Source organism: Myodes glareolus, chromosome X, assembly GCF_982192425.1.
Source record: "Myodes glareolus chromosome X, mMyoGla1.1, whole genome shotgun sequence".
In the NCBI taxonomy this organism is placed as follows: Eukaryota; Metazoa; Chordata; class Mammalia; order Rodentia; family Cricetidae; genus Myodes; species Myodes glareolus.
Genome location: NC_142053.1, coordinates 2,504,657 through 2,519,730, shown reverse-complemented (window position 1 = coordinate 2,519,730; position 15,074 = coordinate 2,504,657). Strand labels below are relative to the sequence as shown.

At 50.4% G+C, this 15,074-nt stretch overlaps 1 protein-coding gene across 11 annotated transcripts in view; it reads left to right on the top strand.

Annotated features, from left to right (window-relative positions):
• The window catches only part of Atp2b3 (ATPase plasma membrane Ca2+ transporting 3), a 71,946-nt gene that overhangs the window by 19,657 nt on the left and 37,215 nt on the right, over positions 1-15,074 (top strand). For 7 of the 11 annotated variants that reach the window (XM_085684779.2, XM_048457535.3, XM_085684780.2 and 4 more), the window contains exons 2-10: positions 422-755; positions 5,744-5,941; positions 6,038-6,295; positions 6,767-6,892; positions 7,551-7,676; positions 10,352-10,393; positions 12,378-12,542; positions 13,176-13,390; positions 14,044-14,286. In XM_085684779.2, the coding sequence (XP_085540905.1) occupies positions 548-755; positions 5,744-5,941; positions 6,038-6,295; positions 6,767-6,892; positions 7,551-7,676; positions 10,352-10,393; positions 12,378-12,542; positions 13,176-13,390; positions 14,044-14,286 (1,581 nt within the window). In that variant the 5' untranslated portion in view covers positions 422-547. The remainder of the gene's footprint in view (positions 1-421; positions 756-5,743; positions 5,942-6,037; positions 6,296-6,766; positions 6,893-7,550; positions 7,677-10,351; positions 10,394-12,377; positions 12,543-13,175; positions 13,391-14,043; positions 14,287-15,074) is intronic. The other 4 variants (XM_085684782.2, XM_048457538.3, XM_048457540.3 and 1 more) reach the window with 1 other exon arrangement.

Below are 15,074 nucleotides of genomic sequence, written 5' to 3'. Positions count from 1 at the left end.
GGACTTCTGGGGACTTAGATCATGGCAGTGGCACTGGGCAAGTCTTATTCAGAAAAGAATAAGAAGTAGGTGGGAGGGTCAAGCAAGAAGTGGTGATGGACCCTGATCTCTTGGGCATATGAAGCAAGAGTAGCTACCGATGACCCCAAATTGCCTTACTTCAAATAGGCTTACAAATGGTTTAGAGAGGCAGTGAGAGCTGGCTGGTGCTGGTGACAGAAGGGCCCCACTACTCCTTGCTTTCCCACCTAACAAACCCTCTAACTCTGGATGCTCATGATAGACAGGACAATGGGGGCTGATCTAGTGGGTCAATCTGGTATTTGTGAGTCACAGAGTAAGTACACTGAATGAAGATGGGGAGAAATGTCCATTTTGTCTGAACCAGTCCCTTGACCTCCTCTTGCCTCGTTCTCCTCAGGTGTTCTCATTTAGCCTCTTTCCCACCACCACCTTGCCTCACCTCAGCACTGGGATCTTAGGGGGCCACCTGTCCCTAACTGCGACTGAGTCAAAGCTGCACCTGTGAGAAGGCCTGACAGACAGGATGGGGGACATGGCAAACAGTTCCATCGAGTTCCACCCCAAACCCCAGCAGCAGCGGGAAATGCCCCATGTAGGTGGCTTTGGGTGCACACTAGCAGAACTACGCAACCTCATGGAGCTCCGAGGTGCCGAGGCACTGCAGAAGATTCAGGAAGCCTACGGAGATGTCAGTGGGCTGTGCAGGAGGCTGAAGACTTCGCCTACTGAGGGTAAGTTCATCGAGTTTGGGGAGGGAAAGGACTCGGGGTCTGCCTTACCCCTGGAACACAATTGGAGCTCTGTGTTGCTGCTCTGACTGGCTTGAACGGCTCTGTGGAGGTAAGGCGAGTTGACCCTTGGAGGAAACCCAGCCCCTGACTGTTGCCTTCTGCTCAGTCACTTTGTCTTGACTGGAAGGTGCCTTGTGCAGGGCTACTAAATTCTGAGGGTGTGAGATGAGCCTCCTCCCACCTCTGTGATCACTTGTTTTCCACCCCACAAGAAAAAAGAGAAGGAAGGGCAGATGAGAACCACGAAAGGTTCAAATGGAAACCGTGGATTCTTTTCAAGAAACAGAGCAGTGTCAACTGTCTTCTGCCGAAGAAGGAGGAAGCCATGGCCTCTGTTAGAGGGAGAGCAACTGAGAAGACACATGAAACTGACCTTTGGTCATGAGCACATATGAGCATAGATGAGCACACACGTATATAGTGACAGCAGCTGCAGGCTGTCCCAGTGAGGTGCAAGTCTGAGGCACTGCCAGGATCACACTGGTGGGCTTCTGGAGAAGAAACATGGTGAGCATCCTCTAGAGTATCTAGAGTGGATACTCTGGCTGTCCTCTTAGGTTTTCAACTCCCTGATGCCTGGGTCTGCTGTGAGACTAGAGTCCCCAAAGAGCCAAATCTAGCCCCAGATTTCAAGAGTTGGAACCCTTTCTGGTTCATCTGACACTGGCCTGGCAGGATTGTGGGAGTTTTCCCAACCTGATGCCAGGCCTGCTTCCCAGACACTGCTAATTGATTTTATCAGTTACCCATCTCAGTGGTGGCATTTTGGCCCACCCAATCCTGCAAATCCTAGCCACCACCTGGGTTCTTCCGGCTCCCTGGCTCCTCTGTCCCTCCCATTACCAGGCCTTGCCCATTCTTGTTTCTAAATCAGTCCTTTGGTTGCAACACTCATGCTCATCACCTCAAGCCTCCTTGTTCTGCCCTTGCCCCCATTCTGAGCCTCTAGGACACACACCAGATGCTCTTACTCTAGCCTTGCCCTAGGTGGATTGAAGAAAGCATCATGTATCTATTGGAAGTGGTGCATGGGCCCAAGGAAGTATTAGAGATGGGAGAAGGCATGCCCAAGGGCCAGGCTAAGAACTACAGGCAAGGTGGCCTCCCGGGGTCATCGGGATCTTCCTTAACTGTAGAGTTGCAGAGCTGCTACATCCATGGATAACCTATTCAGCCTGCCCAGCACACACGCATACTCCAGCCTGAAACACTGTTCTGCCAGAGCAGATGGCTGGGCTTCATGCCAAAGGCTCTCTTTCCGTCCTCCTCCTTGCCCACCCACCCCCTTGAGGACTTGGGGCCTCTGAGAAGGCTGGGGTAGAGGGTCATTTAGCTACAAGGGCTCTGGCCTCTCCCAGATCAAAGGAAGCAGATGGGCTTTGGCTGGCAGCTCTTCCCTCTGCCTGTCAGGCCTTGTTAAATATTTAAAATGTCAAGGCCCCTGGGAACCTGCCCGATTCTGTCACAGAGCTCCAAGGCTTGTCTGATGCCTATAAATGTGGTGGGTATGGAGAAGGGCAGGTGCCCAGGTGGGTGGCTCAGTCCCTGATAGGCCTCTGCGACCCTATGTCCCCATGGCAGCCCAGGGACCAGCCCTTCCCCCTAGCTCCTAAGGTCCAGCTGTCTGGGGCCAGGAGCAGGTGATTCTTACTCCCCCATTTCCTCAGTGCAGCAAGCAGCAAGCCTCGAGCAGGCAGGCTCCTCAGCAGGCCTTCTTAATGGAAGGGGCAGACTTAACTGTACTTCTGGCCCCATGGCAATCCTCTGGGGTCCGGAAGGGGTTTGACAGAGGAAAAGTGGGCCAGGTAGGTATGTGGCATGTTGGTGGAAAGGACTTTGGCAGTTATTAGCTCTGCGGAGATTCAGAAGGATTCTAGAACCCATCCTGAAAAAAGGTCTGCCTGTCTTTTTTGGTCAGGAGTCTCCCGGTAGGCTAGTTAGGGGGCTCTGCACTCTGCCCCTGTCTTATCTGCTCTCCACCGTCAGTCAAAAGAAGGAGGGAGCAGATTAGCTGAGAGCCAACACAATGTGATCCTAATCCAATTCTGATGGCATCTGGCCTCTGCTCTGGGCAAACAGCCCATCTGTGTCCATGCCAACCACCCAGCCTCTGTCCCTGTGTCTTGGACCTGCTAGGTGGGCACATGCTTGAAACCAGAAGGACCATAGCTGCCTTCTCTACCACACCCATAAGCAATGGTACCATGACAGTTGTGACAGCTGTTGGGACCCCCAACCCTACAGAAAGGCCAAGGCTTCAGGGTCAATCTGAAGGCAAGTGCTAGTCTCAGGCAGAGGATGAGAGGGGAATTGCTGCAGTAGCAAGGGCAATCCAAGGACAAGGACAAGGCAGAGGAGGGGAAGGAGTGAGTTTCTGCGGGAAAGGGACTAAGGGCCTCACTGGCTTTTGGAACAGTCTGGACATGTGAAGCAGGACAATCAGGAAGCAGAGTCACATGGTGCCATGGGTCTCAGACTTTCTAGAAGCTAACATGGATCACTTCCCCTCTCTGGGGTCTCCAGGCCAAGGGCAGTGTAGACCCTAAGTGTCTAGAAGCTTAGAGTTCTGGTGCATTCCTTGTAATGTTGTGTCTTTCATAGCTCCTACAGTTGAAGGCGAAAAGGCTCAATCTGGGGGAAAAGACTGAGGTCTTCCAGACAACCTGCTGGGAAAGCTGTGGTGGGGGTAGGGAGCAAGCTGAGGAGGCCCAGCCTTTCTTCTTAACATCTTACTAGGAAAGCTGTGGGACTTCAGAAAGAGGTCTTTGGCCCTAGTAGAAATCTGAGATGCCAGCCCAGCCCAGGCTCAGCGAGGGCAGGAAGAGAAAGACAGGGACAGCTGCAGCCCTTCTGGGTGGGAAGAACACTGTGGCTGGATGCTATGGACGTGCCAAGGCTGTGCTGCTTGCAACTTTTGCTCTTGTCAGTCCTTCAGTTTCATTCAAGCTCCGCCCTGCTCCTCCGAGAAGGCCCACAGTCAGCGCTTCCTTATTGATGAGCGATCTGGGGCTGAGTCTTATTGCTTTCCTAAACTCTGCCTGCTGTACATGCTCAATGGACCGGATGGCTCTTTTGATCACCACTCAACTCCTTCAGCAGGTGGTAGAAGCCATGAAGTTGTCTGGTGGGAACTTCAACCTACCACCCATCTACTAGGTATCAGTGTGGAGCTGGTCCCTTTGGAGTATAGCACTATAGGCCTGGATGAACCTAAGGAGGGGCTGGATCAGCCTGCAGAGAAATTTGCCAGGTTAAGGGTAAGGCTGTGGCAATTTCTCACTTGTCTGAGATCTACATGGAGGTTACCTCCAGGGTCCTGGAGCCATGAGTTAAGGTCTTCTCTACCCCTGGACCCTACAGTGATTGAAGTGTCTAATGTTAGGCCTGAGAGGAGCTTCCCTTTCCTTCCCTTTCCTTCCCTTTCCTCCCCTTTCCTCTGTTTTCTTCTCCTGTTCTCTGCATGAGCCAGTGACAGTCCCCTTAGTCTTGGCCATCTCCATTTCCCATCCTAAGAAGGTGTTAGGTATATGGGAGCCATATGCCTGGGTACTTCCCGGGCACTGTGGGCACCAGACCTTGGGTCATCCTCTCTTCAACTCTGTGTCATGGTATCTCGGCCTTGTGGAACTCTGCTGTCCTTTCCTGGTGCTGGTCCTTTCAAACTCCAGCCACCTCTGGGGCTGGTAAAGAGTCCCTCCTCCCCAACTGCAGAACCGGCTCCCTGAACAACCTAGAGGATCGGTTCCCCAGGCAACAGCTAGCTATGAGACACCATAAACCTCTGCCTTCGTTTCTTCCTGCATACCCCATTCTTTCATCTTGAAGGACTTCCCAAGCCTCCCTCTTCATAAGACCTTGTGTAGGTCTCTGGACCTAAGAACTTGCTCTCAAACTCATTTTCTCTGAGCCTGGGAAACTTCTAGAAAGTAGGCCTTTATCCATGTCCGGAAGACATTGTTCTATCTTCCTCAACAGCTATGTTCCTGGATACACCCATGTCCCTGGTTCCCCTGTGCCTTGCCCCCTTTGCAGATCAGGCTGGGTAGCCCTGCATGTCTTTGGAAAAGGTAGGCCATAGGGTACAGTGGCTAAGGTCCAAAGGCTACCTCACTTTCAAGGTGCCAGAGTCTCAAACACAGTCTCATCTTTCATGTCTGTGTGGGGCCTAGTGGCCAGCACTTTCAAGGAGACATGGAATCTAAGTGTTAGGAGACAGATAACTTTGTCCGATCCCTCTAGAGAGGGCCCTGATCAATTCTTTGGCACTTGGGTGAAACTGGGCTAATATTACTTGGATCCCCTTGATTGGTAACCTCCCCACAAATCCACGGAAGCCACTTCGATATTGATTCACCTCTCTACGCACCCTCAACCCAAGGAGCCACTGGGTGCTCTGTTCTGTTCCTATCTCAGCTACCCTTGGCCACATAGCATCCTCCTGGGTCCTTGTTGTCCTTTCCTTTGTTGTGTGTTAGCACTTCCCTGCAAGCATCCCTCAAAGATAACTTTGACATGGAAGTGACAGCAGACATGGAAGGTGCATAGTGTAGGCTAGTGTTTCAGCAATTGAGACATCCACAGGCCTAAGACCTCCTTCCCTAGACCTGCTGTCTTATAAGTGCATCAGGAAAATGATAGCCCCTTTGCCTGGGTTACCATCTCTTCCTCAGGCTGGGTACTCACTGTGAGGGCTGTGCTTGGTCCCCTATTCTTAGTCTTGCGCCTGCAGAAAGGCTTGTAGTACTTGGCCTGTACCACTCTACCTTCTCTAAGCATCCACTCTGGAGTTCCAGGGATGCAGGCTTTAGCCAGAGAGCCACAAGGGTCACTCTTGCTGCAGCAGCAGCTTAGTCAGAGATGCTTATGGTACCAAGGGCTAACCTGTGCCATCTTCTGTGTTTCTGTCATTTTCCCGGCACTCTGTGTAGGCCTGGCAGACAACACCAATGACTTAGAGAAACGCAGGCAGATCTATGGGCAGAACTTCATCCCTCCCAAGCAGCCCAAGACCTTCCTGCAATTGGTATGGGAAGCCCTGCAGGACGTGACTCTCATCATCCTGGAGGTGGCTGCCATCGTCTCCCTGGGCCTTTCCTTCTATGCACCACCTGGAGAGGAAAGTGAAGGTGAGGGGCAAGGCTCTGGGCTAGAAAGAGGGGTCCCAGCTCTTGGTTCCCATGACCTTACCTCTCCTTCATGTTCTCCTCCATCCTCGGACACAGCCTGTGGGAATGTATCTGGTGGGGCGGAGGACGAAGGAGAAGCTGAGGCTGGCTGGATCGAAGGGGCCGCCATCCTACTCTCTGTCATCTGTGTCGTGCTGGTCACGGCCTTCAATGACTGGAGCAAGGAAAAGCAGTTCCGAGGTCTTCAGAGCCGTATTGAGCAGGAGCAGAAGTTTACTGTCATCCGAAATGGACAGCTCCTCCAGGTCCCTGTGGCAGCACTGGTGGTGGGGGACATTGCCCAGGTCAAATACGGTAAGTGTACCCATCTTCTTCTCCCCTGCCAAGAAAGCCTGAGTGCCATTTCTGAGAAGGGTGAGCCAGAGGAACCTCCCCAGCTTAGACTGTCTCCCCAGTAGTCTGTGTGTTTCCCCCCACAGGGGCCTGGAATTGGAGCATAGGGGGTGTGATTAGGGGCAGAAAAGGAATTTGAGATACAACAGTGCCCACAGGAAGCAAGCTGGCCTCAGTCTCTGGAGAGGTATTCTTCTAATACTATAGAAGAATATAGGGATACAAGTGTTGTCCCTGTTCCTTGGGAGCTGGACAACATGGTTAGAGGTGGATGATCCCAAACACACACACACAAAAGAGGAGGCTGAAAGAAGAGAGACCCCCAATCCTCTCCCAGATGATAGGACTTCCCCTGGGAAAGGCAGGAAGAGGAAAGGGTGGGGAGGTCCCATGGACCCATAGCCTTCGGTTCTGGCCTGGGCTGGCCTATAGGAGACCTTCTGCCTGCCGACGGTGTGCTAATCCAAGGCAATGACCTCAAGATCGATGAGAGCTCCCTGACCGGCGAGTCGGACCATGTGCGCAAGTCGGCAGACAAAGACCCTATGCTGCTGTCAGGTAAGGGTTACCTTCTCAACCAGCCCAGTATAAGGTTGCTTGAAAACCTGGCCCCAGCATTCCCAGGCAAGCCATCCTGCTGGACTTGCCTTAACTAGGATCTCCCTGAATAGCCCTTCTGAGAATGCTACCCACTGCCATGCCAGAGCAGGTTGCTAGAAGCCTGGTGGTGTGGCTCCAGCAACAGGACAAAGAAATGAGACTCCACTGCTCAAGAGGGCCTTTGATATCATGAATGGGATATCCCAAGGAGAGGGCTTTCTAGGGTCAATAGTGTGCTCCATCCACATATAGACTCTGAAGATGACCCCATGTGTGTTTTGTTCCTTTTCTAGAAGGTTCTCATTTAGCACACTTTTATCTTAATGGGAAATGTAATATAAAACTGAACAGGAAAAGCGGAGGTCCCCTAGTGGGCCCTGTGATGGCTCAGACTGTGCTTCTGACAAAGACCCGCCAGTCTGTGGTACTTTGGCTCATTCCCACTTCCACAAGCCTATAAACAGGCTGCAGTCTAGATGGAGGGGTCAATAGCTGCAGTGACTTCTGCACGAGAAGTACCTGCCTCAGGGAAACTCTAAGAGCCAGCCTATGGATGCTGAGTGTGTCCTACCAGGTTGTGGAAATCTGTCTTAGTTCCTCTGTGTTTCTGTGCCAGGCACTCATGTCATGGAAGGTTCTGGAAGAATGGTGGTAACAGCTGTTGGTGTGAACTCCCAGACAGGCATCATCTTTACATTGCTTGGAGCTGGTGGAGAGGAAGAGGAAAAGAAAGACAAGAAAGGTAAGGCAGCCATGATTCCAGTGTCTAGAGATGATGAGACAGCTTCCTTCTATGTTAATGTTCTTCCTTCTTCATCTGCCTGCTGGCCAGTCCTGGCTCCAGGGAGATGGGTGGGAAGCCACCACCTTCTTCTAATTCTTCTTGACGATCCTTCTGGTATTTTTCCTAAGAGTCAGCAGGTCAATGACCCTTGTGTGGGGGACAGCTTTTCTTAGATGCCTATTCTATGATGGTTTTGGTACATCTGTCCCTGGGGTAAAGTGTGCTCACAGAAATGTGACCTCTTATCTCAACTTTGAAAGATACTGCTGGGATCTTCAAGCCCACCCTCAAAGTACTCAACTTCCATAGGGAAGATTTGGGGGTGGTCACAAAATCCAAAGTGGAAGTCTTCTGAGAAGATAGGGATAGGTCTCAAAATGACAGCCAGGGCCAGGGGATGCTGGGTGCAGGTGAGCAGGGTAGGCTCTTTAGCAAGTGGTAGCCCTGTCTCTGAGGATAGTAATGGATAGAAACAGAGAATTTTGGAGAGTTCAGCTTCCTTATGACACTGGGATCCCTAGCAGAAAACTACTATACTGCCCCTTTCCGCCATGGCACTCAAAACCATGGAGTTACAGAGCTTCCCCTTATCAGGCCCTGCTCCTCTGTGACTCAGGCACACACCCTAGCTCTGGTGAGCAGTCTGCCCTCGGTTCTTTTCTACAGCCCCAGGTGACTACGGAGCAGACACTTCCAGATGCATGCCTGCCCATCTGAGAGGACCTGGAGCCACTGCAGTCAGTTTTAGACTATGCAGGGACAGATCATCATGAGGAAGGACAAGTTAATAGTCCTGGCCTTAGGCTACTTCTTGAGGTCCCCTGACCCTGGGAGCCTAGAGACATGATCTGGCAGGGCTACAATCCCTGAGAAGCTTCTATTATCCTTGTTCCCTGGCAGTCTGGTCTGTGCCTCCGTGTATGGGCACCTCCCTGATGTTGACAGGCCAGGTCTTCGACCACCTGCACCAAGTCCCCAATCTCCACTGAGCCCCTCCCAGTGTTATCCCACAACTTTAATGCGTGCTCCAGGAATACACAGACAAATGATAGGTTAGTTTGAGTCCCCAGGTTTGATGACCTTACCTAATGTTCTCTTGATTCTGTTTGGTTGGCAGGAAATGCCTTTCACATAAGTCCCTCTAGGAAATTCACTCCCTCCCCTTGAAGCCAATGGTCTCTCCCTTGAACTGACATCACCTGCACTTTCCTGGTGTCCCTGGTGGCTCCTTTCCAAGCTCCTGGCCTCCTATTCTATCTCTTAGATAGTCTTCACAGCTTGGTCCTAGGCCACTCCCTGCTCATTGAACTTGATTTTCTTCATCCAGACCCTCCAAGACAAGCTGTGTGCACCTCTCTAACACTGCTTGGCTGTGAGACTTAGGGAATTGGAGTGGGCTAGCTTCCTAGAGAAATACCCCAAGGGGCTCTGAGGAATAGCATCTATCTTGGCCAGTGCCCTCATCTTCTACTGTCTCACTTACTCCTGTGGTTCTGTCAACCCACTGAGCATGCTCTGAAGCTGTTCCCTGTCAACCCGCCACCCTTACATTCTATTGCTGTCTCCTATCATGACTCCTATATACTCTTTTCTTCCTGAGTCCCTCCCTCCCCTCCTGTGCTCTGCTTTACTCTGGGCTACCTCTTCTAGTCATGTTCATTTTACTTCCCAGCACCAGTATTGGGAAGTTCACAACCCCCTGTAACTCCAGCTCCAGAGGCCCCAAATGTCCCTTCCTGACCTCCATTGACATGGACACACACAAATAAAAGAGACATAGGCACACACATGCACGCACACACACGCACGCACACAAACAAACAAACAAACAAATAAAAGAAGCCTCTTTCACCTCTAAACTACCCCTAACCCACACAGGGGCCCTGGGCAAAAGGGGTCCAATATATGCTCTACTTATGGTTGGAGATGTCTCTCTTATTCTTGGGACCCCAAACTGTGGTTCCATTGCCTAGAAGCTACCCGATACTTTGTCTTTTGATTCGCCAGTGACATGAGCTACTTGGTAGAAACTGACCCTATGCTGGTAGATTCCTCCCTAAATGGGGACCAGTGAAGATGAGGCTCCCAGATAAACTCCTCTGAGTGCCATCTGAGCTGTGCAGCCCTCAGAAAGAGTGGCTGGCACTATGGGCTGTACTCAACCTGGGCTTCAGACAGAGCCACCTGGAATCTAGTATTTGCACCTTCTCCCTAGTGCTGCTAGGTACTCAACACTTAGACCTCCTTTGCACAGTGGCTCTGGACCTACAGTTTGGATGTGCCCATCAGGGCCCTGAAACAGACAAGACCCTATCCCTTTAAAGGACACGCATCTAGTAGTGGCCTCAGAGAAGAGTAGAGGGGTTGGATTGGTTCAGAGCTTGGGAGTTACCTCCTGTTGGGTCTGAAAGATCAGATATCTAAGGGGAGTCCACACCTTAAGGCAGCAGGCCTTTCAGAAACAACGTCATGGCTAGCAGCAATCAGGCCTTTTCCTTTCCCTCCTCTACCCATGTAGCTACAAACTGTTATATGTGCCCAAGTTCTTCCTACTCTCCTGTGCTTCTGTGTATGTCATGACCACATGGGTGTTCTCAAGTCTCTCCGTGTCTGTCATTCCTCTTCCATTGTAGGCAAGCAGCAGGATGGGGCGATGGACAGTAGCCAAACCAGAGGTAACGTGCGTGCATGGCTCAGGGCTGCTGAGGAGCTTGTGGGGAGGAGGGAGAGAGAGGGGAATGGGGAGGGACCACCTACTGCCAAGGAAGAAACAGCACCTAGAGACAGGTGAGTGGGCCCCAAAGTCCCATCCTGGCTTGGCAGTGAAGGGGACACCCTTGGAGGATGCTCGTTTCTACCAGACACTGCTTCCATGAAGCCTAGATGAACCACCTGGAAAACAACTGGTCAGTGCCAAAGCCATCAGCATGGCTTGAACTTGTCCATGTATGAAAATTCCCCATGGGCACCTGAGTGGTTTGGCCAGATAAGGAAACCGAGGCATAGAGAGGATAACTTGTCAAAATCCCTATGTGACAGTCCTATGAGTTTCCCAGGTAAGAGGAGTTAGCTAAAGCCTGGAAGATAACTGAGATTGCTAGGGCTTTGAGGGCAGGAGGCATCTGGCTCTGGCCTTTGCTTGGTGGGATAACAGTAGGTAGGGATTCAAGGCTAGAGTGACCCAGCTAGACAGGGTCTGGCATGTCCTGAAGTCTTCTAGGAGGAAAGAGCTATGGTAAGTAGTTTCGAACTGCCAGGTGAGATGAAGAGATGCAGAATAAGAGGAAGACAAACTGAAGCCGGGTGGTGGCGGTGTACACCTTTAATCCAGCACTTGAGAGGCTGAGACAGGCAGATTTCTGTGAGTTTAAAGCCACCCTGGTCTACAAAGTGAGTTCCAAGACAGGCTCCAAAGCTACAGAGAAATCCTGTCTCAAAAACAAAACAAAACAAAACAAAACAAAAAACAAGCAAAAAAAGTGTAGAGTTGTGCTACGATAGCCATGGTCACCTTTAGCTGGGTGGTGGTGGCACACACCTTTAATCCCAACACTCCGGAGACAGAGGCAGGCGGATCTCTGTGAGTTCAAGGTCAGCCTGCTCTACAGAGCCAGCTCCAGGACAGCCAGAAATGTTGCACAGAGAAACTGTCTCAAAAAACTAAAAAAGAAAGAAAGAAAGGGATGGAGGAAGGAAGGAAGGGATGGAGGAAGGAAGGAAGGAAGGAAGGAAGGAAGGAAGGAAGGAAGGAAGGAAGGAAGGAAGGAAGGAAAAGGAAAGGAAGGGAGGGAGGGAGGAAAAGAGGAAGGGAGGGAAAGAGAGAAAGAGAGAGAGAGAGAGAGAGAGAGAGAGAGAGAGAGAGATAAAGAGAAAAGAAAAGACAAAGACAAAATGGGGGACACCCCCACAACTGCTAGGTCAGGCAGCCTCTTCCTTAGGAAGAGTGGAGGAAGCAGCTGGAGTGTACATGGTTATTTGGGCAATGTAGTTGGAGAGTCCCGAGCTCAAGGACTGTGTAAAACTTGGCAAAGAGAGAGATGAGGAATCCATGTCACCATCACAAAGGCAGCAAGAATGAAAACTAAGGGGCCTGTAAAGGAGGAATGGAGCCATTTGATCTAAGAGGGAGGTAGGGAAATATATCAGGAGGAACAGAACAGGCTTGCCCACAGAACCCATGGGTGGAGGCGAGCTGGGCAGGGTTGTCTAGGCTAAGAGGAGCATACACTAGGGCCCCTTAGTGTTCTTGAGGGGAAAGAAGAAGGGGCTTGGATATTTGTGGGCAAATGAGTCAGATTTTGGTTCCAGAACATTCCTTGGACCAACCACAGGACTTCTTTCAGGTATTGAACTTTGGGACATTACTGGACTGACCACCTTGTCTGTCACAAGTTTCTTATGCTAGTGTCTGTCCACCCTTCCCATAAAAGAACCATCTCTCTGTCCCACCTAGGACAATGCTGCAACTGCCTGCCAACCTCAGGAGGGCCTGGGCTTAGGATGCAACAGAAGCCTACAGATTCACTTTGCAAAACTTGAAGTTAAAAGTGCTCCATTGAATCCCATATGATGAGACATGTCTTTCCTTGTCATAACCCTCTGTAGCCCCTTTACCCTTGATAGGCCCTAACTTCAGCCAAGGGTTTCCTCTATGTACAGCTAAGAAGCAGGATGGGGCTGTTGCCATGGAAATGCAGCCCCTGAAGAGTGCTGAGGGTGGGGAAATGGAGGAACGAGAAAAGAAGAAAGCCAACGTACCCAAGAAGGAGAAGTCAGTTCTGCAAGGGAAGCTCACAAAACTGGCTGTGCAGATTGGGAAAGCAGGTATGTTCAAGCCAGAGACAGTATGCCAGGAGCCTGGGGGACACTGGGCTCCTGGAAGGAGTATGACTTCCAGATGCTGTGAGTGCAAAGGACAGAATATTGTCCTGGCCCTAGGAAAGTTCGTGTACAGAGAAATGGATAGTATTTCAGAAGAATGTCATATACCGTTGTGCCAGAGGTTCAGGCCAGAGCCAACCATGACTGCCAAGTTCTGGCTTAGCACCCTCCACCCCATTAAGGCCTAAGCCACACACTCACGTATTACCTAGCAGATCACCTGATTCAAGGTTTCTGGCCACATCATAGTCCACAGGTAGCCAACTTCACTGAGAGCCTGTTGGTCAGAGCCCCAAAATATGAGGGTGGCTAGTGCCTCACAGATTACGTTTCATACCCTTAGCTTTCTGTTCTTTACCCCCACACTGTCTGGGGAACTAGAGCAAAGGCTACCCTAGGACCTCTCATTCCATGTAGTCATCCTTCAAGCTGTTTATCCCAAAAGGTAACCCAAATCCATCAAAGCCCTTACAACAGCTCTGACTGGGCTCAGGCCAGCCATGGCTACCTTGCCCTCAACTTTTCTTCCTTCTCTCCTATCTCCTCTTGTGGCCCCTCTCCATCATGGCTGGACAGGGTTGGTGATGTCTGCCATCACTGTCATCATCCTGGTCCTCTACTTTGTGATTGAGACCTTCGTCGTGGATGGCCGGGTGTGGCTGGCAGAGTGCACACCTGTCTATGTACAGTACTTTGTGAAGTTCTTCATTATCGGAGTCACTGTGCTGGTTGTGGCTGTCCCTGAGGGCCTGCCTCTTGCTGTCACTATCTCTTTGGCTTACTCTGTCAAGGTAATACTACTACTACTTACAATTAATTCCATCACACAGACCCCAAAACTAGAGTGGGATGTCATCAAAGCACCTTAGGTGTAGTGGGGACTAAAGAAGGCTGGGGATGCTAAAGAAGGAGGGAAGGGTACTGGCTGAGATGGACTTCGATAATACATCCTAACAGACAGTCCCACTGTGTCCACCCATCCCTTGGACACAATGAAGGGAGCTAGAAAACAAGCTGATGTTGAGAAAGACCTGGGCTTGGATGTGTAGACCACTGACAGGAGGATTCAGAGGAGCCAAGACGAAAAAGAACTAGTGCTGCTTGCAGAGACAGAGACAGAGCGGCAGAGCCTCAGAAAAGGTTTGGGGCCACTGGGAAGCAGCTGGAGAGTAAAGAAGAACCAGGGGAGTGTGGAAGATGTAGGAGCCAATTGAAGAGGGAGCTCTGGCAAAAAGCATCCAAGTCAGTCATGCAGAGAGTAGCTTCTTGGAAGCTCACTGTTCCCCATCTGAGGGCAGCCCTTGCATCTTACTCTCTCAGTTTGATTACAACCCATCCCAGACATGACCAAGGTCACCAAATGGACTGTTAGTATCATTTGCATTGCCTTTATCCTTATGAATAAACAACTAAGTGCCCCCCACTCCATCTTTGCTCTTTACAGAAAATGATGAAGGACAACAACCTGGTACGCCACCTGGATGCCTGTGAGACCATGGGCAATGCGACAGCCATCTGTTCTGACAAGACAGGCACACTTACCACCAACCGCATGACCGTGGTCCAGTCCTACCTAGGAGACACCCACTACAAAGAGATTCCAGCTCCCAGCGCCCTGACACCCAAGATCCTTGACCTTCTGGTTCATGCCATCTCCATCAACAGTGCCTACACCACCAAAATACTAGTAAGCAAGGCTAGGAGGGCAGATGAGAGAAGGGGGCAGGACTGGTGCACGACATGAACTTCTCTAAGAGACTCACTGGGCTTACTTATAAATCTTGGGGTGCTGAGAAAGTAACTAAGTGGTATTGGTAAAGAATTTGCCTAGTGTACATGAAGTTCGCCCCAAATGGTTTGCCCCATCATACTATAAAAAGAAACACAGAACAGGGTAGAAAAGTGTAGATGGACTTTTTCATCAGGACCATTGGCCCCCGAATAATGGCATGAAGATACATTATTAATTATGAAAGCTCAGCTGATAGCTTAGGCTTGTTTCTAACTATCTCTTACAACTTAAATTAACCCATTTCTATTAATTTACTTTCTGACTCATGGCTTTATCATCCCTGGCATCTCTGACTTCTTCTTCCCAGTATCCTCTCTGCCCAGAAGTCCTGCCTAACTATTGGTCATTCAGTTTTCTTATTAAATCAATCAGAGTCACACATCTTCATAGTGTACAAAAAGATTATTCCACAACAGAAATGCAAAAACCCAAGATTAAGGAGATATACCAGTCAGTAAATTGCTTGCCTTACAAGCATGAAGACTTGAATTCACTTACCAGAATCTATGTTGTTTTTTTTTTAAAAAAAAAAAAGCTAGGCAGAAACCTGCTTGTACTTCCAGCACTGGGGAGGCAGAGACAGGCAGATATCAGGGGCTCCAGGTTAGTGACAGATTCCATCTCAACAAAACAATAAAAACTACAGACTTTCAAGAGGAACCTTTAGGGTGCTGGTTGCCTTT